At 38.1% G+C, this 26,187-nt stretch overlaps 1 protein-coding gene across 50 annotated transcripts in view; it reads right to left on the reverse strand.

The window, feature by feature from the left end:
* ERC2 (ELKS/RAB6-interacting/CAST family member 2) overlaps positions 1–26,187 on the reverse strand; it is a 973,896-nt gene that overhangs the window by 579,185 nt on the left and 368,524 nt on the right. For all 50 annotated transcript variants that reach the window (XR_013527394.1, XR_013527393.1, XR_013527389.1 and 47 more), the window contains one exon: positions 2,003–2,170. Coding sequence is in view for 29 of the 50 variants with exons in the window: in XM_035274352.3 (XP_035130243.1) it covers positions 2,003–2,170 (168 nt within the window). In the remaining 21 variants the exon portion in view is untranslated. The remainder of the gene's footprint in view (positions 1–2,002; positions 2,171–26,187) is intronic.

Raw genomic sequence — 26,187 nt, forward strand, 5'->3', positions numbered from 1 at the left:
TATTTAATATACATTATGTCAATTTAAAAAATATATATATACACACACATTTGTCAGATGGTAAAGAGCTCTACTTAAAACAATAAAACTGGATGAGAGAAGATAGAGGGCAGGAATGTGGGTGGTTATGTGATTTTATGCAGGATGGACAAAAAAGGCCTGTAATAAAGCACAATTTGAACAGAGACCTGAAAGAAGCAAAGGCATGAGCCATGTGGCTATTTCGAGCAGTTCTGCCAATAGGAACATAATGTGAGTCACATAGGTAATTTTAAGCTTTCTAGTAATCACACTAAAAAAGTAAAAAAAAAAAAAGGTGAAATTCATTTTCTTAACCTAGTTTACCTGATATGTCCAAAATATTTTCATTTCAACACATAATCAATATAAGGAATTATTCATGAGAGATCTTTCATTTTTTCATAAGTCTTCCAAATCTGATGTGCACTTTACACTTGCAGCACATCTCAGTCAAGGCCTTAATCGCTGCTTGTGGCTCATGCCTACCATAACGGGCAGCACTGGTTCAGAATGAGAGTGTCCCCGTAAAGACTACGGCAAATGCCAGGTACCAAGAGAGCATGCCTGACATATCTGCGGAAGAGCACAAAGGCCACAGTGACTGATGTCATGTGAGCAAAGGGGAAGGTGGTGAGACAGGAGGCCAGACTGGCCAGAGGGAGCCTAATCCTGCAGGGTGTCCTGGGCCCTTGCAAGGACTTCCACTGTTACTCTGAGTGACGATGGAAGCCAATGGTGGTGGGGACAGCTCCATGGGCCTCTGACCTGTGCAGCTGCACAGGACCCCATGCTTGGTTTAATGCTCTGATGTTACTATCCTGAAATTCTCAATTTTGGGACAGGGGTTTCACATTTACATTATGCAACGGACGCTCCCCCACCCTCAAAATTATGTAACTGGTTGTGACTGGAGAGTTTTGATCAGAGAGTGACATGAACTGTTTTATGCTTTACAAGGATTAATCCAGTTTCTGTGTTAAGAATAGGCTGTAGGAAACATGAGGGTGAATGCAGGAAAAACACCTGAAATGCTGTTGATCAACACTAGGTGAGAAATGATGACAACAGGTGACACCAAGAGCAGGGGCCAGTTACTTCCATTTGCTGCAGCTGCAGCAGAGCACCTGACAACACTCCTGTGGAGAGCAGCATCCAGGCCAGGGGCTCCTGCTGCCCACCACTGATTTCCACCTCGTTTCCACTCTGGTCATCTGTTCATCTGAGAGCCATGTATCTTCCCAACACATTTTATTTTATTTTTTGTAAAAGAGCAGCCACTGGTTTCTCTTCTCACCTCCCCTTTTACTAAGAGAGGGCAGAATACTCAATGGTCCCACTAAAACTATATACAGTAGCAAATAGGAATGCTCCAAAAGAAAATCAGGGTCTTATCGCAAAATCAGGGTCCCCTACAAGGGAGAAAATGAGCTGCTAAAGGAAGGAAGGAAGGGTCCTAATGAGGTAGAGCATCTTCTGTGTTACATCACTGTGGCTGGAAATTATTATACATTCTTTCCATTGATTTCAATTAAGTAATGGGTATAAAACATTAGCCCTCCCTCCAAAAAATCTTCGTGGGCTTCACGGGATAGGATCTACTATAATTTATGTGAATATAAAATGTATCTAAATACATTCAGGACCTACAAAATACTTGCTAACTCTCAGTAAGGAAACAGAAAAAAATTAACCTTGGGGACCATTTGTTATTTTGGATTCGTATCTAAATTTGTACAATTATCTCTATGTTTAAGCTGGCGAATAAGAAATAATCATCACTGTTTAGTTTCTAGGTAATCAAATAGAAAATTCATTAGGTGATGCTAATACTGACATGACACAACTACCAGTAAGGAAATCAGCCTACACTTCCTAATCCAAAATTCATAAAAGACTGAGTATTTTCCATGTGCTCAACATTTATCCAAAATGACAAAACATAGATGATACCCCACTTGAAGGGCTTATGTCAGCTACTCACCTTTTTCTGAAGAACATTAATTTTTCTTTCCTTCACTTCTAACATATCTTTCATGTCACGAATCTCACCAGCCAGTGTCCCCTTCTCTTCTGTGAGGTCCTGCAGCTGCTTTGTTTTTTTATTGAGGAAAGATTCTTTTTCTTCCAGTCGTAATCTCAGTGCATCTACCTAAATTAGGAAAAAGACAGAAGGTTGTGATTTTACAAAAAGGTCATCAATAACCATCAGTCCTGCCCTTGGAGTGGGGAGGGTAGCAGCAAGTTTCCTGAGCAAGGCACAATGGAACCACTGCTCATGGCACCTCACTGCCGTGCATTTTAACAGCCTACATCCTTCTTACAGCCTTGTTGTGTGTACATCTCAATAGTGACACTTTTTTAAAAATAAGCCTTCTATGAAATAAGACATTATGAAATAGTAGTAGGTTTCCATGTTTGTTTCCCCTCTTATGGGAAACAACATGTTTGTTTAAGCTGGGAAACAAAGCACATCAATATTGCCAAGTCTCTGAGAGCCCAGGGAGGGTAAAATACTGCTCAAGCTTTGCAGTATCCTCCAGGAATACAGAGAACACAATGAGCCATGCCATGGACATCTGGAGGAACAAGATTGACATGTAGAGAAACACTCCTAAATTAGAAAAATACATGTTGCCAAGAGGACACTCATGCTACTGGAGGAAGAAAATAAGATAGAAATGAAACACCCATTCTCCAGCCTCATGAAAGACGGCTTTCCAAATACTTTAAAAAAAAAAAAAGACAAAGCATACAAAAAAATTTCCCCATTGTAGCTCAGCTCTAAAATTTAAAAATATATAATTCCTGCTTTTCAAATGTTAATAAGAAAGTATGTTTTATTTTTTAAATTTAACATTCTGAAGACCATGTACAAAGAAAGGTCTATTTCTACACTACTCAGACTAGATTATAGAAAAAATCACCGAAGTGGTTAAAAAAAAGCGGGGGGGGAGAGAGAGAGGGAGACGAAAAGAATATGAAGACCATCAGAATGCCATTTTGAGTTAATTTACTACAGCCTTTTAAAATTGTACTTTTTTGATATATAAGACCATACTTACAACTGTGTTTATAAATGTACACTAATCCAGTCTTAAAATGCAACTGTGTCAAACATTTTATTTGAAGGATCATTGTCCTTAATTATTGACAATGACAGACTATGAGATTTCCAAGGTACTTATTCTCAGCTAAACTATGACATTCAATATGTTACTCCTAAGACATTTACTTTTTTTATTGGATATACATTTTAAAAAGATCAGGAACCTTTGCCACAATTATTTTGCTGCCACTTCAGCAGATACTACTGTTATGGTCTGAATGTGTTGCTCAAATTTCGTAAGTTGAAATCAAATCCCCAATACAATAATATTAAAAGGTGGGGCCTTTAGGAGGTGATTGGGTCATGAGGGAAAAGTACATCAAGAATGGGACTAATTCCTTTGTAAAAGAAGCCCAAAGGAGTTCATTCACCTCTTCCCCCATGTGAGAACAAAGCGGGATGGCACCATATCTGAAGCACTGATTGATCCCTCATCAGACAAGAAATCTGCTGGTGCCTTGATATTGGATTTTCCAGCCTCTGCAACTGTAAGATATAAATTTCTGTTGTTTATAAGCCACCCAATCTAGGTACTTTGTTCTAGCAGCCTGAATGAACTAAGACAACCACCATGATTTACTTTTTTCTGGATTATCAAAAACACCTCAATTTGTGATTATATGTCAAAGCCGGTGTTAGAACCATCCAGGAACTAACTCTTCAAGGACCAGTCCTGATCCCTTTGGGAAGGAATGTATGAAGTAACTCTTTGTTAGTATCGTTGATGTAGAAAAGGAAGATACTATGTTCACTACAACAAATCAAAATTAAATAAGACCATATAGAACAGGGGTCCCCAACCCTCAGACCAGTTCCAGTACAGGGCCTGTTAGGAACCAGGCTGCACAGCAGGAGGTGAGTGTCAGTCAAGCATTACCACCTGAGCTTTGCCTCCTGCCAGATCAGCAGTGGCATTAGATTTTCATAGAATATAATGAACTAGCTCTCTCACATGTGCAGTTCCAAGAGTGTTCATGCTCCTATGACAGTCTTATGCCTGATGATCTGGTGTGGAACAGTTTCATTCCTAAACCATCCCTGACACCCAACACCTCCTCATCTGTGGAAAAACTGTCTTCCACAAAACCAGTCCCTGGTGCCAAAAAGGTTGGGGACTGTTAATATAGAGAATCTAAAAGACATGTCCACAAAATGATTTTTATTGAGATGCTCATACCAGCATTGCTCATAATGGATCACCCAGGGAATAACACAAATGTCTATCAGCAAATGACTGGATAAATAAAATGGTAGTATATTTATATGGAATACTCTCTATTCTTAAAAAGGAGTGAACTGCAGATACACACAGTAACAAAGGTGAATCTCAAAAGCATCCTGAAAGAATCTGGAGGATTTATTGCACAATTGTGTTTCCACTTCTGTGAAATTCTAAAAGAGGTGAAACTAATCTATGGTGACAGAAGTAAAAGCAACAGTTGCCTGGGGTGGAAGGTGGGAAGGGCTGATTATAAAGGGACAGGAGATATTTTTGGTTCTCTAAATTGATTAGGGAGAGTGGAGAACATGGTATACAGAATTGTCAAAACTCATTGAACTGTATAGTTTAATAATTTATACTTTGACAGTTATAATTTATATTTTAATGAATTTGAAAAATATATGAATATACAACTAAGAATTAACAAACATCTTACAACAATGTTTTTCATGAAAGAGAGAAGTCAAAACAAAACACCAACCTGGAAACTAAATTATCTTATAACTGGGAGAATGAAGTGGGGGTTAGATAAGGTTCACATGAGTGATGAGGTATTGGGGTGATAGAAGGGTTTAGTCTTCACCTTCCATAGCAGGAAGATAATAGACAGTAGCTACACCAGCAATCAGGAAGTAGAGAAGCAAGCATGTTATTTAGAGATATCAAAATAACCAAACAACAAGAGTTAAAAGGGTTTGTCTTGGGGAAGAAAAAAATCAAAGTAGAGGATTGCTATATCTCAAAACAGAAATTTTCAAACATTTTGCTTCCTTATCCTATAGGCAAGTAAAATTTGAATGGAAAGAAAAAAAGACAAAATAAATAAAAAACAAAAATGATACAAGAATGCCATAAGAAACCAGTAGAAGATATACAAATAGCCAACAAACATATGAAAAAATGCTCAACAACACTAATTGTCAGGGAAATGCAAAATAAAACCACAGTGAGAGTCCATCTTATCGCAGCCAGAATGACTAATATTGAGAAGTCAAAAAACAATAGATGTTGGCATGGATGTGGTGAAAAGGAAAGGCTTATATACTGCTGGTGGGAATGCAAATTAGTAAAATTACTAAAACCTACGTGGAAAACAATATGGAGATTTCTCAAATAACTAAAAGTCAGTCTACTACTCAATCCCACTACTGGGTATCTACCCAAAAGGAAAGAAGTCATCACATCAAAAAGATACCTACATGTGTATGTTTATCACAACACAATTCACAATTGCAAATATATGGAATCAACTTAAGTGCCTATCAAAGAATGGGCAGATAAGAGTAAAGTAATATATATACACATATATAGTATATTTATAGCTGAGTATTCATATATATGAATATATATGTGTGTGTGTGTGTGTGTGTATATATATATATATATATATATATATATATATATATATGTAAATTATTTGGTGTCAAGAGGGAGAGAAAAATACTCCATATACCCAACATGGCAGGAGGGATCCTGTGCCAGCTGAGTATTCACATATATATGAATAAAAAAAGAATGAAATAGTCTTCTGTAACAACCTGGATGGAATTGCAGGCCATCATTCCATGTGAAGTAACTCAGCAATAGAAAACCAAATACTACATGTTCTCACTTGTAAGTGGGAGCTAAGCTCTGGGTACACAGAGGCCTGTGGAGTGGTATAATTGACACTGGAGACTCAGAAGCAGGAAGGGTGTGAGGAGGATGAGGTATAAAAAAACTACCTGCTAGGTGCAAGGTACACTACTCAGGTGATGGGTACACTAAAATCCCAAACTTCACCACTATACAATTTATCCATGTAACCAAAAACTACCTATACTCCTAAAGATACTGAAATTTAAAAATTAAAATAAAGAAAAGTTCAGGGTAGCAGAAGGCGGCATTTGAAAGAAAAAAAGAAGAAGCCAATAGGAACAATAGAAAGAGGACACTTAGGTTTTTAGGACTCGTTCTGTTTTTATCTGACTGAGAGGATCAGGGCAGATAACTCTCCCTTCCCCTGCCGCATCCTTCCAGCCTCAGTTTCTCCATCTATAAAACCAAGAGATGTGAATAAATCATACCTGACATCTTAGGATTTTTAAAGGCAGGAATCCATTTTTGGTAGAATGAATCAGGGAAGGATAATGATATTAGAGATAAAGAAAAATTACTGGAGTAGAATATCCTCTTCTAAAGGTCAAAGGTGACAGGGAGTGGGGGAGTAGAGTTTTTCCAGTTTCTGCTCCAGTGAAAAGGATGAAGCTGGCTGGGAGGTCCCAGTAGGGGAAGGGGTGATCACAGATGTGTGAAGCCCCCAAGCCCTAGTGGCCCTGACTACATTACAAGAGAGGGTGGACATTCTGTGACTAGAGAGGAGGAGAATGACACATTCTTCAAATATCTGATAGCTGTGCCCCTTCTCACATAATGGCCAGAAAGATATAGGGCCTTGGAAAGTGGAGGGGTACTCATGTCCTGGGGATCTTCCCCTTCCTAAATGAAAGTTCGTGCCAGGTGCACTAAAGATGAAGCATCCCAGATTCTCATGTGGCTCATCTTTGTTTAAAGTTACCTTCATCTATCAACCTGGCATAACACCACTAATTCTCTTTGGGTTTTCATTATATCTGGTGAAAAATATGATTTTGAGTTTATGCATAAAGCATAGGCATTTGGTGGACGATTGGAAAATTGGCAGAACATGCTAAGCACTCTGGATTACAGCAGTGGTTATAAAGGGGTTACAATCCATTGTAGATATTTGCACATGGGCTTACTGGGACTCAGTGTGATTCTGAGAAGAAACACATGACTGAGGTCCCATTTGCTCTGCATCCTACCTATCAAAGCTGGATGGTCTATATCTGGACTAAAGGAAATGCCTAATATTCAAACTGTGATATAAATAAATTATAATATGGGAGGTAGTGAGTGGTGCTGGAGAGAGTTTAGAAAAAGACATTCTGTTATGATGAGAGAGAGTCAAGGGCTCTAAAATTATTTGGTGTTGAGTGAAGAGGCAGAGAAAAATATTCCATATACCCAAATATTTTAACTTTTATGTCTCTACCTGATGTTGGAATATAATCTAGACTTTAAGGCTTAACATTTACTGCACCTTCTTGCCATGTGTGATCTATCAGTGTCCTGTTGCAGCTTCCCAAGCCCAGAAGAGAGAAAAAGCAACCCTAGCCATGAGAATACTTCTCCAGGAACAAAATGGAGAGTGAGGATGGTTGTGATCAGCATGCTACTCACAACCCCTAAACTCAACATGGCAGGAGGGAGCCTGTGCCAGCTGATGTCTTCTGTTTGCAGGTTTATTTTCCATGCACCGGAAAGTGTGTACTTAACTTCAAAGGAATTTGGGTCATGCCTTTCAATCACCTTCACTCTATCTTCAGAGCTTTGCACTAAAAATGGGCTTGAGGGTCTTCTTTTTTTTTTAAGATGAAACTTTGACATGATCGCAGGCAATTCACAACCAACATTAGCCCAGTGTGCACTAAGCAAGTATGACATCATTTTTAGAGTCAAATATGAACTTCCAGATGGTGCAAAACCACAAGCAGGCACACAAGCCTTTGAATGCACTGAAGTTTAAACACAGGGAAGATAAGGCAAGAAATAATAGATTCTATTAAAAATCAGAATGTCTAGTTCCAAACTGGGTATCAATGAGTGAAGTTAAGTTCCCCTCTCTAATATTCTGACTCCACTCAACAGAGTACATCATTTAAAACAGAATCAGAAAAGCCTGAAGTCTAGATTATACTCTAACATCAGGTAGAGACATAAAGTTAAAATGTTTGGGTATATGGAATACCTTTCTCTGCCTCTTCACTCAACACCAAATAATTTTAAGAGCCCTTGACTCTCTCTCTTAAACTTTGGCAGTTGACTCAATAATAAAACTTGGCAAAGCAAAGAGCACCATCATTTCCCAGAAAAACAAAAGAAAATTAGAACTATATGATATAGTCAGTGCACAAAGACCCAGAAGGTCGAATTTCCAATTTTTACATATGACTTAACCACATGGGAACCAGTCATCTAATCTTAAAACTAGGACAATCTTTCCATTTTAGGAGAATTGCTCATTTCCTTTTGATCCATTTGTGTGTGTGTGTGTGTGTGTGTGTGTGTGTGTGTGTGTAAGAGCATGTGACATATGAAAATTTAACCTTTTATCTGGCAGTATAAAACATAAAACATTTGTTATCACTTCAGTTCCAGGTAATAACTTGAAAGAAAAGAACCATGGCAATGAAATTGGCAAAAGTTGCCAAAATCAGAGTTAAACATGATTAATCTTCATGTCAGCACCCAGGAATTATAACCAGTTCCAACGGCGAGGTATGTTTCTAGAAGTTCTATACATAATACACTCGACCTTTCTGCCGTATTTTATGTGTGCCTTCAGAAACAGTTTCAACGTTGTGACAAAACACTAAGTGCTACTTGATGCACCATAAATAATTTCTAAAAATCAAATGGTTCATTTCTATCTTAAAATGACTACAGCAACACTTGAGAGAAAAAAGAAACACTTGAGGGAGAAAAAGGGGCCACTTGAAAATTTTCACAAATTAAATGCTACTTGCTTGACAATGCTTCAAGAATTGAATAAACAGGCTATCACAAAGAAAAACCTTAAAAGAAAATAGAAGTGGAACACTCACAAAACTCCCAATATAGTTTTATTTCACATTCAAAGCTTCATTTGTTTGTTTTTCCTAATTGTAGACTTAAGGGTGTATTTGAATTTGATTCAACTTGCAATCATTCAAATGGGAGACAGTTTCAAAGTTGGGAAGTATGCATAGCGTACACAGCCTCCAAAGACACAAATGCTAAAAATAACCTAAAATCTAAAACTTGCTTAGTAGTAACCAATAGTTCTCACTCACATCCACTCTCCTTTCCTCCTGAACACAGGAAAGATCACACTTCTCAGGAACCTTTTGGGAAGATGAAGCCCTGTGTTTTCTTCAGGAAATCTAAGTAGAAATGAGGCACATCACTTCCTGTCTGTACCATACCACACTCCTTTTCTTCCTCAGAGATCTTAGAGGCAACATTTCCCAGATGGTGGAAATACAAGATGGCAGAACTTCCCTAAGTCTGGATCCTCAAGTGACTGTGAAATACAAGCTCTCCCCTGAATCCTCAATCCTCGAAATGGGTTAGACTTACAGTACTATGTGTTAACTTAGAAATTATTATAATAAACTCCTATGGTTTTGCTGCAAAGTAGGCATCTTAAGACTAAAACATTTTTTTTTTTGTCTTAGAGATTGTCATGAATCTAAAGAAATAGGATCATGGTACCTCCTTCCACTCTTTCTATACATAGGCCCTTCTATTTCCCTTCTCCTTTCATCCCAAATCCAAAGAAAGGGAAAAAATGACAGACGGCCAAAGACAGACAGAGCTAAAAGGAAGGAGCAGTAGAACCTTGGTGGAGTAGACACAGGGGTTAAAGATCAAGGCCTTGGGAAGAAGAGAGAGAGAGAGACTGAAGAGAAAAGATCCCATTAAGCTCACCATCTTGAGTTTCAGTTTGGATAGACAAGCGGCTCAAGTGGATAACTCTGTTTTGCAACATCCTCTGCAATGCAAACATATATGTTCAACTAACTCATTACAATGCCTTCCAAATGTCACCAACATTTCTAAGGTGCTACAAGGAAAACAGGGATAATAACAGTACCTCCTTCACTGACTTATTTTGAATATTAAATAACACATGTAGAGCACTTAGCACGGTACCTAGCACTTAGAAACACTCAATAAATTTCTGCTATTGTTATTATATTTTATTATTCTACTTTCCACAGCTTCTAATTCAGTGATTTATATACTGCAAGAATGCAATAAAGGTTGCTGATCAACAGCCCTCAGGAAGAGTGGAGAACCAGCAAATAAGGTTTTGTGCTCTAACGTGTACTGAGGCACTATATTGTTTGACATTTACTTAAAAATACTAAAAATACTTCAGCATACACTCTATGATATGTGTGTAGTGTGGAGGGGTGTGTGGGTGGGTGAATGGATGGGTGTATTACCCAACTGGGAGTAACTAAGTCCTCCAGAGTTAGTTAATCAACTATGAAAGACTTTAATTAAAAGCTAACGTTTCAGAGTCTGCTACCAAAAATACCTCAATATTCTTTATATTTGATGGACAACTGAAAATTAACATAATTGATGTGAGGAGTGATTTCTCCCTAGTGAAGGAATGGTATTTGAAATCTATGCATTGGCTATAAATGTACAGGCATGTCCGCTTTTCCAAGAGCAAGATTTAAGACGGTGTGTTCAAAATAATTATGATGAAAGCCACATCTGTACTTTTACATTTTTAATAGCCATATTGAAAAAGTAAAAGGGAACAGGTGAAACTAATTTTAATAATTTACTATAAAATAGTAAATTTGATTTAAATTATTTAAACATTAATACTCAACCTGTAACCAATATGAAAATATTGAGATATTTTACATTTTTTGTATTGTCTTCAAAATCCAGCTTTTTTTTTTTTTTTTACGCTTTTGGCACGTCTCAATGAGGATTAGCCACATTTCAGGTGCTCCAATAGCCACTTGTGGCTCATGGATACCATATTGGACAGTGAAGTTCTGTGACTCTAGTAAGCCCAAAAGCTTCAACCCTTGGAATGGAATCCTTCCTAGGCTTAGAACTTCAATCTCCCTGGCGTCTCGATGATTCAGGGAGGGTTCCAGCCCAAAAGCAAATGCAAGGTTGGCTATGCCTTTTCGCAAGACATAGCATCACACTGACTTAGAGAGAAGCTTTCATGAACATGAAACTTTCAGAAAAACAGACAGCTAGAACCTGAAGGAGTACTCAGGGAAGTTGTACAGCTGTAATATACTACACAGAGACCAGGTGGTGGGGCAAGAGTCCTGCATTCTTCACTTCTCTAACTATCAGGGGCTACTGACCGCTATAAAAGAAAACTTTTAAGAAATAAACATCAATGACTTTGATGGCTTGGTAATTCAGCTAGCATGAATCTTTCTGAATTCCTGGTTAAAGAAGAACTCAGAACAATCACTGCTTTCAAAAACTCTTTCATGTCAATCTCTAATTATAGCAAAAGTTGCCTTTCAGAAGAAAATGTCCTTCAGCAGCTGCATCATCAAAAACTGGCTCTATGGATGAGAGTATACCCATCTTTTATCCTATGCTTGGTTACATCCTCCTGCTCTTTGATTTCTGCAGCTATTTTGATTTCAGATTTCTCTTCTGTCTGTAGGTAACCTTTTTATAAGCAGTAACCAGAATCATTTTTTCATTCATTCAGTAAATATGAAGAATCAATTTTGTGCCAGACAACATTCTAGTGTTAGGAATATAGCCTTTTAAGAAGACAGTCAGGTTTGTGATTTACTGAACCATACAGTTGTAAGGTTGGAGCTGGTGGAGGTAGAACAAATATTATGTCAATATCATTTAATAAATACAAGTTTTATCATAAGAGTGGAATAATACAGATATAAACTCCAAGAACTTAAAAGCCTTGTAATACTAAATTCAAATTGGAAATATTATGAACACATGATGTATTTTCTTTCCTTTTTTTTAGATCCGGGTTTGTTGTGTAAAGGTGAGGTTTGGAGCTTCCAGTGTACACATCACCAAATAGTGAACATTGTGTCCAATACGTAACTTTTCATTCCTCACTTGCAACTCTGACCCTTCCTATTTTTTTTTAATTTCTAGCTTTGTCTACTTTAGACCTAGAAAAAGTTGACTACCTGAGTAGCAATGAAAACCCACCCCAAGTGCCCACATTGTGTTCTCCAAGCCATTTTTCACTAAAACAAATCCACTTTCATCGTAGAAATGCTTGATTTTAGGTCTAAGGCAGGATGTGCAGGTGAGTACAGATTGCCTTGCTGAACCAGAAAGCAAGGAAGTTATTAAAGACCAATAGAGTTTTGCTATTGGCCAAGGATGAGACAATTTGATGTACTTTTTCTTAAAAATTCACTCTGGGTATTCTACAGAAAACAGGCACTAGGGGACAGAAATGGAGGCCAGGGACAAGTGAAGAGCTGCTGCAGTAAGCCAGAAGGGAGAAAGTGGCTATCACAACTAGGATGGAGGTGGTGGAGAAGGGGCACGTGGCTGTGTTTGTGGTGTATTTTGAGATACAGTCAGAAGACAACTGGCAGAACTGAAGATTTGTATGTGTAGTGACAAAAGGAAGGACGACATCAAAGTAGACTCCTGGGTTGCTAGCTGGAAAAACTCAGTAGATAGTGGAATTATTGCCTGTGCTGGGAAAACTGGGGAGAATCGGACTTGAGGAAATGAAATCAGGAGTTTCAGATTAGGCATATGTAGTTTGAGATGACTAGGAAACATGAAAAGCAAACGGCTATATGGTTTGAAAGCTCCTGATACAACAGAAGCTGGACTGGAGTCTGATCTACATGTGAATGGGCAGTCGTGCAATTGCACCAACATTTCCCCTAAAGACCAGGTAGGACACCTTCTGCACATTTACAGATTCACTCTCGTTGAGATACAGCTCTCTGAGACCAAACTAAACAAAAATGTGTAAGGAGAGGACATTGATACAGTTGAAAACTGAGAGAAATCCCTTTCCTAAGAGGGATCCTATTTTAGGTCTTTTGTTTTAACGTCTCTTCCTCTTAACAATCGTAAGTAACAAGAGATTTGGTTATTTCAATTGAGCCTTCAGCCTTTCAAGGCAGTTAGTTAATGTCAATGATGTATTTCTCCTCCTGTTGATGTCTACAGTCAGTAAAGAAATACTGAATCAGAGATAAAAGACTATATAATAACACTTCTGTGTGCTGACTTCATTTAACCGTCAAAGATTTACACACTTGACAAGAGAAAAAAAAACCTATATATTTTTAAATGTTTAGATAGCACAAAGAAAAACAATAATGATTATATAATAAAGTGCTTCATAATTTACAGTACATGTTTCTCTTAGGTTGTCTGTTCTCAAAGAATTTGAATTCAAAAAATAGAATTCAGGGATATTTAGTATCATATAACCACATATATCATTTAAGCCATGCTTATAAAAGTTAAGTTACAATCACCAGCTTGTTAATAACACAATTGAGATTTTCAGGTTGTAAAAATGTATTTGTCATACCTACCTGTCAAAAATTATACCCAAGTCCCACATGCCACCTATTTGAAGAAAACAATGCTGGGTTGAGAGTGCTTTGTATCACCTACATGGGAGAATTCATATCATATGTAGGTTAATAATTCAGCCAAGTTTATAAAGCCTGTTTTCATACTTAAGTTTTTGGCTACTTCTTACATTAAAATTAGGTGGTTTTAAGTGACTAGTACAAAGTTCAAAATTTAATGTTGAGTTCAGTTCCAGCAAATTTCTGAAAACACATGGGAATTGTAACTCATGTGTTAATACTTAAAGTTTTTGTTAATAAAACTTCCAACACTAACCTTACCTCACTGAACTTACCTCACTGATTTTTATGCTCACTATAAAACTATAGCTGTCATAATATTTTTGAATTACTACAAAAGGAAGTAAGCCATTCCAAAGTCAATGTTATTTTGCAACATGATGATAGTTATAAATTCAAAATACTTAAAACCAATTTGCAAAGCTATCAATCTTAGTACTTCCTAACATTTGTAAAGCCCATCTTCAAAACATATGCTATTACCGAAAAAACAAGTTTAATACAATACCATGTATCATTCATATTGTGCCCTCCCTTCAGGTAAGCACATTAAATTTAAGCACAAAATTGTGTTTTAACATAAAATTTTAAAATATTGATCCTACTTAGATATGTCACGGAATTTCTAAACTATCACCGAAGCTCAAGAACTTAAATCACAGATAATTTAATACTAAGTAATAATTTTGTTATCTTTGGTTCAGTACTTTTTAATATATCCAAACAAGTAACCTCCAATAAGATATGCTTGAAGTATGTGTAAATGACTAAAAAATTAGGCACCATATTTGTTAGAGTTAAACCCATGTCTTAGAGTCGTGTCTCTCAAATGCTCCAGGAGGCTGGGGACTTGTGTTTAAGGATCCAGAAGTTTGCTGTAAGAGTGTTTTTTATGTTGTTCTTTTCTTTCCTATGTTGTCTTTTTTTTCTATGATTATCTCATAAGTTAAAATAAACTTATTTTGGATCATGTACATAACTCTCATAAATCTGGCTCAGGTAAATCTTTCCTTGCTAAGAGATTTCAATGTAGCCTTTGTGTTTGCACTTAAGATTACTTTGGAGTGAAGTGGAAAAAGCACAGGCCTTCTTGTTTCTATAATATATTCCCTCCAAGTTTCAGCCGAAGGACATCATGCTGACCATGAAAACCAGAGATTCCAGGAGGCAGAGGTTGCAGCGAGCCAAGATTGTGCCACCACATTCCAGCCTGGATGACAGAGCAAGACTCCATTTCAAAAAGAAAAAAAAAGAAAGAAAGCAAACCAGGGGTTCATCAGCACTATAAATAAAAACAGCAATCAGTGAGGAAACTGGATCATCACACAGCATATCACTAATTCAGGCCTCCTGAACTAGCACCTCAGCCAAAGCAGTTTGTACCACATTCATATCAAGTGTAAATTCATCCGTGGCAAACACTGTCCTTCTCTATATTAAGTTAACATCATTAATTTAGATTTTATTAACTTTGGCACTGTATTTTCATTTAGTACATAATCTTAATTTGGCATCATAGTTCTATAAGAACCATAAACATGCTTAGTCTTATCTTTGTCACTAATCAAGTAAACTGCACAAAGCAATACTAGGTGTCTACAAGGTGGTTTATTTGAAAAAAAGAAGAAATTTTTTCTCAACTGTGAGAAATACTACTCTAAAATAAACAGTACTTGTTCTTTGAAATTCTCCTGAGTGTTGTGCAAAAGTTAAGTGGGGGTCTGAAAGCAGGGTGTGTGCCATGATGGAGCAGACTTGGGAGATGTCGTGGGTTCTGGTAGTGTGTGGTAGATGTTAGCATACTAAAGGTTCTGAACAGTCCCACAGCAAAGATCTTCTTTAAATTGATTTAATTCACCTTCCCCCACATCTATTTTTTTCCTACAGAACCCGTTCTTTTCTAAGAACACATAATAATATCCTTCAGAATATTTTTAGGAAAGGCTGTTCCAAAGTATCTTTAAGCCATCAAATTTTCAAGGTGTGGCATGGGTAAGAAAGGTTTGAGTGTGGTGAAGTGGGAACACACTACTGAAATGGATTCAAAAGGCCCTGGCTGACAGTCCACTAATACTTTTGAGATGCCCTCTGTGGCTAACATCATATTAGGTGGTGCAGGAGGCTCCTGCATTCCCCAGGGAAACCTGTGATGCAAGTACTGCTTAAAGGTGAAAACAGTGGAGCTTTGAGGGCTCAGAGGCCTAGTATAGTAGAGCTGTGGTTTAAAGCCCCATCTTCTGGTTCAAAATATACCCCACCAACCCACACCCCAGGTTCATTTCTGGCTCTGCTGGGACCTGGGAATGGGACCTTAGGGGAAGCTGCTTATTTCTTGGGGACTCAGTTATCTTTTGATAAAAAGTTAAAATTGAGATAAAATTTTGCTCAATGGCTTCTCAGTTCTTTACCTACCCTAAACTTTCATGTCAGAAGGGAATGATCCAGCTGTACTAAACTAAAACATATTTAAAACTTTGGTAATTAAAACACTTTGATAGTGATGCAGGAAGAAGACAGATCAGTCCATGAACAAAAATGAAGGAGTCCAAGATAGATTGACATACACATGGAAAGTTAGTAGATGATAAAGGTGGCATTTAGATTCAGTCGGGGATTATTCCATGGATTATTCCATTGATAATGACTGAAAACTTACTCTAATTTAGAAAAATAATAACACTGAGAATTTGCCTAACTCTTTACAACAAAAATGAACTCCTAAGAGAATAAAGAGTTATATGTATAAAAATGTAATCATAAAAGTGCTAAAAGAGATGGGGTTGGGGTGGTGGCTAATGCCTGTAATCCCAGCACTTTGGGAAGCCGAGGTAGAAAGACTGCTGGAGACCAGAAGTTTGAAACAAGCCTGGGCAACATAGCAAGACCTGGTTTCTACTAATAAAATAAAATAAGTTATTTGGGTATGGTAGTGCAGGCCTGTAGTCCCAACTACTTGGGAAGCTGAGGCAGGAGCACTGCTTGAGCCCAGGAGTTGGAGGCTGCAGTAAGCTAGGATCACACCACCACTCTCCAGCCTGTGCAAGAGTAGGACATGGTCTCAAAAAATTTTTTTAAATATATACATGAAAATTTTTAAAAAAGAAAATATAGGAGCACTTTCTAAGCAAGAGAAAAAGCCTAGACACCATAAAGTAAAAGACAGGCAAATAAGATTGAATATAAATTTAAACTATCTTCATGGAAAAAGACAAATGGCAAATTGTAGAAAATTTTTGTAAAAGCAAAATGTAAAATGCAGTGTGTATTCCAGTATGTCTAATATGTTTCCAATTGGGAAAAGAGAAAGGAACATTTGCTTGTGTGCACACAGGCTATTTCTGGAAAGATGCATCATAAGCAAATGAAAAGTGTTTATTAAATGCCTACTTCATGTTCAGTTAAACAAGTGGTAAAAACAAGGATTAAATTAACACATTTGTCAATTGCACTTGTAAACTAACTAAGGAATCCCACCCAAAGACTCCTCTGAGGAAATCAGAGTAAGAGAAATCTAGTTAGGCCCACAGCTCCCAAAAAATTAACTGATTGCTTGCATTTCTAGTTTAGCCCTTTCTTGGGAGCAGAAATGCTGCAGGTGGAGGAAATGGCCAGGACACACTCTGCCCAGGAAGAATTATCTATGGTGGTACATATTACAGCTGCTATGACTCTTTATCTAGTATATTAATACATTGTAGAACTGTAGGTAAAAGTAATGGCTACAAGTAGGAGCTCTTGAACTAGACTCCTCAAGGTCAAATCTTAACCTTTCACTTACTGACCATGGCTTAGGGAAAGAAAGACGAAATCTCTCAAAACTCCAGTCTCCTCATCCATAAGATGAGGGTAATAATAGTACAGATAATACGAGGATTAATTGAAACACCACTTGCCAGATGTTTTATCACAATGCACTAAGAGATAAAGTAGAGACAATCAATGAACAGCAGCTGCTGTTTAATAGTAAAGAGTGACATAATTTATGATTGCCATGCTACATTATATATCCTGTCATCTACATATGAATAGCAAATGTAGTCATTAGGGTATTTATGTTAATATTCTAGCAGTTACCGTTAAAAGCTAATCTCACTGACAATAATGATAACATTAGCTAATACCTAGGAGGCAGTTTCATAAGGCCCATCGGCATTTTTGAGACAGGTTGAATTCTTGTTCTCCATTTTAAAAGGCCACAGCTTGTAAGCAGCAAAGCGAAGACATGACCCTATGTCAGTCAGTCTCCAAAGAGCCCACTCTGAACATCACACTTGGAAGGAGGAAAGCAGCACGTATTTGCACAGCATGAATGACAACCAAAATAGTGGAGAGAATGTACACAGAATGTGGCATGAAGCCAAAAAAGGGTGAATGTGCTAAAATTATGAGATGTATCTTATCCTTTCTGACATATATAGATAGATATTGATATACAGGTAGGTATAACTTAGAAGTAAAAACATCGAATCTCTGACAGGTCTCCAAGCTATACTGATAGAAGTGTGACTTACAGATGTAATGTGTTTATTATATACATTTACATATTATTACACTTACATGTGTATGTTGTGTGCTATTCTGCATCCACTCTAAAGTGCTCCAAACAAAATGTCATTGAATGGAAAATCCTTCAAAATGCCAAGTGTAACTAACACCTTCTCTCTATGAATTCTTATGTTGTGATGTTTCAACTTCAGCCAAATATTTAATACTAAAATAGTTTTAACAGATTTGCTCTTCTGAATAATGAAAATATGTCTCCTGTCTTCAGACATTCAGAAACATCTTTTATGCCCACGAATAGCTGAAAGAAAGAAAGGTTCACTACTGAGGCTCCATTGTAACACACCCCACTAAGGTGTATGTTGAATTTAAGAACATACTTTCACATTTAAGCCAAGTTAGGGCTTCACATCATTGACTTTTTAGGAAGAGCATAAATGATTCCAAAATGGGTGGTAACACCAAACCCTGTGCAAATGTACCTTGGTAGAGCAAGCGATTGTTTTTCTGTTGGAACTTGTTACAGCCTCTTCCAACTTGGAAGCATTTTCATACTAAGGAACAGGGAGCTGGAAAAAGAACTGAGCTCCATGAGCAAGGAAGACAATCACTGTAAAAACTAAGTCAGAAGCAAGAACTGCCATGACGTTAAAAAAGTTAGAGTCAACCTACATATACTCATTGCTTACTTTGTTTTTCTTAAAGAGAGAGCAACAACCATCCCTTTGCTGGTATACCATCATGGCTTCTGAAAATATCACAGCATTTATGGCAGTGAACATTTCATATGGAAAATCTGTTTCATCCTGCAAATTTTCTATTTCTGTGTGGGTTTGTGTGAGGGTGTGTGTACAAATCAATTTACTGTGTAAGCATTGAGTCAACAATATTCTATTGTATTACTTTTGCAGCAGTGGTTTCTTTGTTCATAGTCCTACAATTTTATGAGAGAAATCATAACTGCTCAAAGAATAACTATTGGTGATGGGACGTTCTCACAATTTCACATCTGTAAAATAAGGAGGTGGAACTCACTGATCCAGTTGCAACTCTGACATTCCGTGATTTTTATGATGCCATTTTGTTAGTTCATATTCTGCAATGCTGGGACCCATTAAATCACCCACAGACTAAGGGGCTGTTGTTTCTGAGCAGCCTGATATCCTATCAACAAACCTGGTCACCAGGCATTTACCCATTTAAACAGTAAATATTTGCAGCACATTCTAAGCGGGGGATACAGAGAATACTTCACATCACATTTCGCCTCGCGAACAGAATATCTTGGATAGCAAACAATAAAAAGTCACGGGCCTACCTTTAATGATTACCAGTTTTACAGGGAGGGGGAAAATGTGCTGATAGCATCCTATCTAGCGGAAACACAAGAAATACCCAGAAATGAGAGCACTAATCTAAAAGGAAGTACTGTCTGAGCCAAAGCGGGACAAATATGTCTAGAAACTACAACCACCTGATGATGGATAAACCAAATGCACCAAGCTGAGCTTGCCACTCTACAGCATTTCACATGCAAGCAAGTTTGCACAAAGACAAGTAAGGATGTCTTCAGGGCAAACATATTGCCCGACTCCTTTATAAACCATATGAATAGCAGAATTTGAGTCCTTTAAGAAGCAGTCACCACCAACCAAAGTGGTCTCAATTTCTACTGTAGTTTTAGAAGTGGAGTGTGAAGAAAGATACTTCTTCCCTCCTGAGATTCTTCTTACCAGGCACTTTAGATCCTGCCAGGAAGGACATAAATGACCAGAAACATGAACAACCACCTCCACCTCATTCCTAGGCATTCCCTGTGAGGCACATTAATGTGATGTTTGTGCCTCTAAGAAAGCACTCTGTTTATCATCTTAGGGATTCTGCACATTTGTATCACAGGTCCACTCCAGTCTGTTGAAAGCAGCTTCATAGAGCCTGATGTTAGGAAGGATCCTGAGGTTATACCCAGACTCAATGAGAAGATGGGCAAGATGAAGCAGTGATGACTTCTAGGCACACAAGTCTGGGGAGCCATGGCATGCCTATATTGACCCCTGAATGTAGAACACACAACCCTGAATCTCCACACGTACATCCATGGCTGGCTCTTCATTCTTAGACTAGGCTTATGTATCCTCCAGTCTTGAAAAATTGACTTAGTATTGATAATGGGTTGATTCATGGCCCCCAAAAAGATGTGTCCATGTTCCAGAACCTGGGAATGTGATCTTATTTAGATAAAGTGTCTTTTCAAATGTAATTATGAATTTCAAAATTAGATCATCCTAGATTATCTGGGTAAGCCCTAAATCCAATGATGAGTGTCCTTATAAAAGATACATAGACCAGACACAGAAGAGGAGAAGTCCACATGAGGACAAGGGAAGAGACTGGAGGCCTAAGTGAAGGGGCCTCCTAAAGCTGAAAGAGACCAGGAGGATTCTCCCTTAGAGCCTCTGTGGGATATGCAGACTTTGCAACACCTTGATTTCTGATTTCTGGTTTCCAGAACTGTTAGAAAATAATCTTCTGTTGTTTTAAGCCACCAAGTTTGTGGTAATTTGTTATGGCAGTCCTAGAAAACTTATATAGTATTCCTTTCATCCGTCCACTTACCACTACCAACTAATGTTTATTATTTTTTACGAGGATCCAAAGACAAAGGAAACACCGTTCCTGCACTCCAGAAGCTCTTGTTCTAGAGCGAGTGATATGTAAACCAACAACTATAAGAGTGAAACACAGAACTCTCCTGAAACAGTGCCGAAAGCATCCTCAGAGGATGTAACATGACTGCAGTCCAAGAGTCTCCATCAGTAGGGCCAGAGGGGTAGTGCACAGGATCTCCACAGTGGGCAGGCGGGACACAGAGGGGTCACGCGTGAGCTGCCAGATCCTGAAACTGTCCACCATAGTCGGTGAGCTTGGTTGGCATCTTTTCCTGCAGGAAAAACAGGGACTCTGTGGAAAGTGCTGTTCCTGATGAAGTAAAGGATATGTGAAGGTTTCTTTTCCTAACTCGGTCCCACTCAAGAACTCAGAGATCTAAACTGTCTCCCATGAAAACACAGACTTTCTTCTCTTGACGCTGAATCTTGCCATTCCCCCTCACCAGACACATTTGCCTGAAGTTTTTTTCCTCCAAAACTCTTTGCTATGTGAAATCCCAGCATTCCCAAAAGTCTTTCCAGAGAACCAGTTCTATAAGCACTCTTATTAGGGAGGAAAAAAAAGGACTGAGGGGAGGCAGAAGACGTTCCACAGTAACATAAATTTTGGGAAATGCTCTTTCAGGAATTTTAAAAAATGCTCTGAGATGTCCAGTTGAACTTTGTTTAATCAGCATTTCCCAAACTTATTGAACTTCAACATTGTCTTTTTCGAAACATCCTATTAATAGCCTGGGGAAGATACTATAGAAAATGTTGCGTTAGAATAAGGTTATTTTTCAAATGTAAGTTTAATAGGTTATATTCTATATTCCATAGTCCCTCCAATATATACTACTGGCTAAACTCACAGTCAGAACATTTTTCCCTCTCCTGCCCAAAACCCAACACCTTTATCAAATAGCGTGTCCCTTTACAGATGCCCTCTGATGACCACCAAACAAGCATGAAGCAGGTACCCCAATCCAAGGCACAGTGGTAGACTCTGGGAACATGACATTCCCCAGGTATCATCCTTGTCTTCAACAGCTTATACGGCTTCACTTTATATAGTATTAGTTAATTCTAACTCAACAAAACCACAAAATTAAAAGCATATTAGAGTAACCCTGCTAGGAGAAGATATTTCATTTTGATTGTTAACAATTCTAAGTATTATTTACACAAATGGGCAAAATATCTTACAAAAGTTGCTTTTTTAATATGCCAAATTTTATTATATTCATAAGCATCCCTATGAGCTTGAAAAAGGAATTTTCTGAAACATCTTTCCTCAAAAATTCAGGGATAGGGCGTGCTTCCATGCCACTCCTTTCTGTATGTTCCCTACCACCACTAGTTACTTGCATTTACATTATTAGGTTGCAATATATTTAGACACAGTACAGTAAATGCTGTAAAAATAATCTCTTGGCTATTTCATGACTACATATGCTGTAAGAGTTATTCAGAAGATGGAATTACAAGGAAAGGGGCCTAAAAGCTCATTCTCTTACCTCTAACAGTTGTTTTCAACACAGAAATTTGGGGGATAATCAAATTAAGGAAAAAAAAATTTATCCTCTGTTTTTCTCTTCTTGCTACAGTTCTGAATGGAAAGTTATTTTCCAGGCAAAGATGAATAAAATCTGCTCTTTCTAATCTCCATAAAGATTGTGAAAATAAAGATCCATTTCACTGGATAGAGTGAGGTCTCCTCTGAAAAACTGCCATATTCTGACATAATCAGAGATGAGTGGGCAGGACCTGTGCTCTGGGAACTGTGGGCTGATGTGCCTCCAGCCTGCACCTCCATAACGCATCACACCTCAGGAAAACAGACATCACAAGAACTGTTTCTGTCACTGAGGAAGATAAGAGCATTTACAAGTTGGACAATAACAACAATATTGTAATAGAGAGAGACTGAGACTGTTTTCCTTCAAAGAGGAAATATTCACATACATGCCTTACCTATTCCTGTAACAGATGAGGAGTTTCATTCTAGTTTGTCTTTAAAACAACAATGTGATAATAGCCCAACCTATTGCTATTTACTGAATGCTAGGCTAAGGGCATTACTGCTGGGGAGGTAGGGAGCATCATTCCTCCAGTTTTTAGAGAAGGGAAGTGAGCCTCAGGAAAGTAAAGGATTTAGCCCACGGCCCCATATACACTGAAAATCAGAACTGGGCCTCCCCAGCCAACTGAATAGCCCAGAAACTGAAGGACATGAAAAATGTAAGTGGTAGACAAAGGGAATCCAATAACTCAGCTTTCCTGACTTCTAAATCCAGGTCCGGAGAAGCCATTGTGGTTTTAGTGTCCCCATAACATAGAGGAAGTCATTCATTAAAGATGGAAATACACTGAGTGGGAAGCACTCCACCCAGCAAGAGGAAATTGGGTCACTCTGAGCCTCAGAGGAGAATGTTAAGGGGCTTGGGCTCAGACCTGCTGAGCAGACGAAAGGGGCCTATACACAACCCTGCCAAGAAGCTTTGCAGCTTTTCCCTCATCCTCTGCAACCGGTGTTGGTATTAAGAACAAAAAAAATGGATTTTGAGTGGGCTGCCTTTGAGAATTAGACTTTAAATCCAGCAAGATGGGACACTTTCAGTAACAATGTTACCAGATCCAGTTACCTGGATATTCTTACATTCATATTTTATTCATACATTCACTGGCTAACCTTTCCCTCCCTTTGCTTCACTTATGATACAGACTAAACACTGGAGTCATAAATTAAAGGCCAATGGAGGTAAGACTGGTGACACAAGGACTACCTCTGGGTGGGGATGGGGTGGACCGGCAGCACACCTTATCTCATCCGCAGGGGCAGCCAGCCACACCTCAGTTCCCACGCAAGACTGTGACGGGCAGCCCCAGCAGTGCTGCAGAGCTTCACATCACCCAAGAAAAACTAGAAACCTACATTATTATGTGAAATGTCATGATTTTTTTCATTCCTGACAACATATTTTTATATCTTTAAGAAAAAAAACAAAGCCAAAAAAAAAAAAAAAGAACACAAGGTGAGTATAGGAGACTGAACTCTGGTGACTGAATTCACTCCACAGGTTTCCAGCCTAGAAAACACCTACTAACACACCAAGACTTCGACAATGAGGAGTACATTGAGATCATTCCATTTGAAAGACAACAGAGAGAGCTTGTTAACTGTGTTACATTTTCCTAAGAAAAGGTTTGTTTTGAATATGTAAATAGACAAAGAAGAAATATGAAATTGTCTGTCTTTTCTATTAATATTTTGTTCTTCTAAACTTCTACAAGCTAAACAAAAAGAGTTAAGTTGAATTCTTCTTGAAGAAAGTGAAGGACTTAGCCTGCAATCCCAATTTCTTCTTGAACCCATTGATACTGATAAGTAACTAGCATATTTTTGAACTCTATCAGAAACCTTGTCAAAAAGATATGCATTATTCACTAAAATGACACATTAAAACTATTAGCAAAAATTTATTTGACTTTTTTTTTTTGTCAACACTGACCAAGTTTCAGGCCCTATGCTAAACTCTGAGGAAAACAAACAACGGTGAATAAAATAGTCCTACCTTTATCACTGGGCTAGCAGGAATGACAACTAAATAATCCCAATACATCTTGGCTACCTGTTAAAATAGGGGAGGGAGAGAGCGCTAAGAGGATGCAGGATAAATTAGAAAGAGCTTCCTGAAGGAGGAGATACTGAAGCTGAGACCAAAGAGAAAGTGGTTAGGGAAGAGGAAAGGATAATTTGAGGTAGAGACAATCTCAAATTTGGATGCAGGAAATAGTGCTACTGCTTACAGAATCTGAAGCCAGTTTGATATGCCTGCAGAATTCATTTGGCAGGATGAAATGGGGACAGTGGAGAGATGATACAGATGAACTAGGCCATGTTATGGATTCTGGGTTTCATCTTGATGGCAATAGGAAGCGGCATGATCAAATATGCCCTTGAGAAGAGGCACTCAGTAAAGATGTAATGGAGCCAAAAGTATCCCTCTGTGCAAAGATACAACCTTCCCTCCTCTTTCTAAGAGGGATGAATTTCTGCTTGCTGAGCTGACTCCCAAGTTCCCCTTTGGTGGATAAGACCTAAGCTATGAACTAAGCTAGTGGTTTCCACCCAGGACAATCCTGATGCCCAGGGACATTACATAGTCTCTGTAGATATTTTTTATGACCACAGTAGGGAGGCAGGAGAGTGATACTGGCACCTAGTAGGTAGAATCCAAGGAAGCCTCCCCTACAACAAAGAATTATTCAGCCCAGAATTTTAATAATCCCATATTGAGAAACTCTGAAATAATTTAACAAAAAAAAAAAAAAATGAGAAGTTTATCTATCTACCTACCTACCTATCTACCCATCTACTTATCTTATCTATTTTTTAAAGGAGCAGGAAAAGAGAAGGGGAGAGATTCCAGAAAGCTACAAGACCTTGGTGTCAAGAGGAGTTTGCAGAGACTTACAAGAGGTGAGAAGATACAGAATAGTTGAGTGTTAAAGAAGGAACCTGAGATAAAAGGAAGGAATAGTTGGTAGGAAATTCTGCGGCACTGCTAGCCCAGTATCAATGCACTCTAAAAAACTAGTGAGCATCTGTCAGGTGAATGAATTAGTGAATGAACAAACAGATACATCAATGAATTGAATTTTCTTTAGTGAGTCAAAGTTGGGAAAACTGGCTAGCCATGTGCAGAAAGCAGAAATTGGACCCCTTCCTGACACCTTACACTAAAATTAACTCCAAATGGATTAAAGACTTAAACATAAGACCTAACACCGTAAAAACCCTAGAAGAAAATCTAGGCAAAACCATTCAGGACACAGGCGTAGGCAAGGACTTCATGACCAAAACACCAAAAGCATTGGCAACAAAAGCCAAAATAGACAAATGGGAAACAGTCACTAGAATGAATCAGCAACCAACAGAATGGGAAAAATTTTTGCAATCTACCCATCTGACAAAGGGCTGATATCCAGAATTTACAAAGAACTCAAACAGATTTACAAGAAAAAAATCAAACAAGCCCATTCAAAAGTGGGCAAAGGATATGAACAGACACTTTATAAAAGAAAACATATATGAGGCCAACAAACATATGAAAAATGCTCATCATCACTGGTCATTAGAGAGATGCAAATCAAAACCACATTGAGATACCATCTCACGCCAGTTAGAATGGCAATCATTAAAAAATCTGAAGACAACAGATGCTGGAGAGGATGTGGAGAAATAGGAACACTTTTACACTGTTGGTGGGAGTGTAAATTAGTTCAACCATTGTGGAAGACAGTGTGGCAATTCCTCAAGGACCTAGAAATAGAAATTCCAATTGACCCAGCATTCCCATTACTGGGTATATATCCAAAGGACTATAAATCGTTCTACTATAAGGACACATGCACACGAATGTTCATTCCAGCACAGTTTACAATAGCAAAGACCTGGAACCAACCCAA

Source organism: Callithrix jacchus, chromosome 15 (assembly GCF_049354715.1).
Source record: "Callithrix jacchus isolate 240 chromosome 15, calJac240_pri, whole genome shotgun sequence".
In the NCBI taxonomy this organism is placed as follows: Eukaryota; Metazoa; Chordata; class Mammalia; order Primates; family Cebidae; genus Callithrix; species Callithrix jacchus.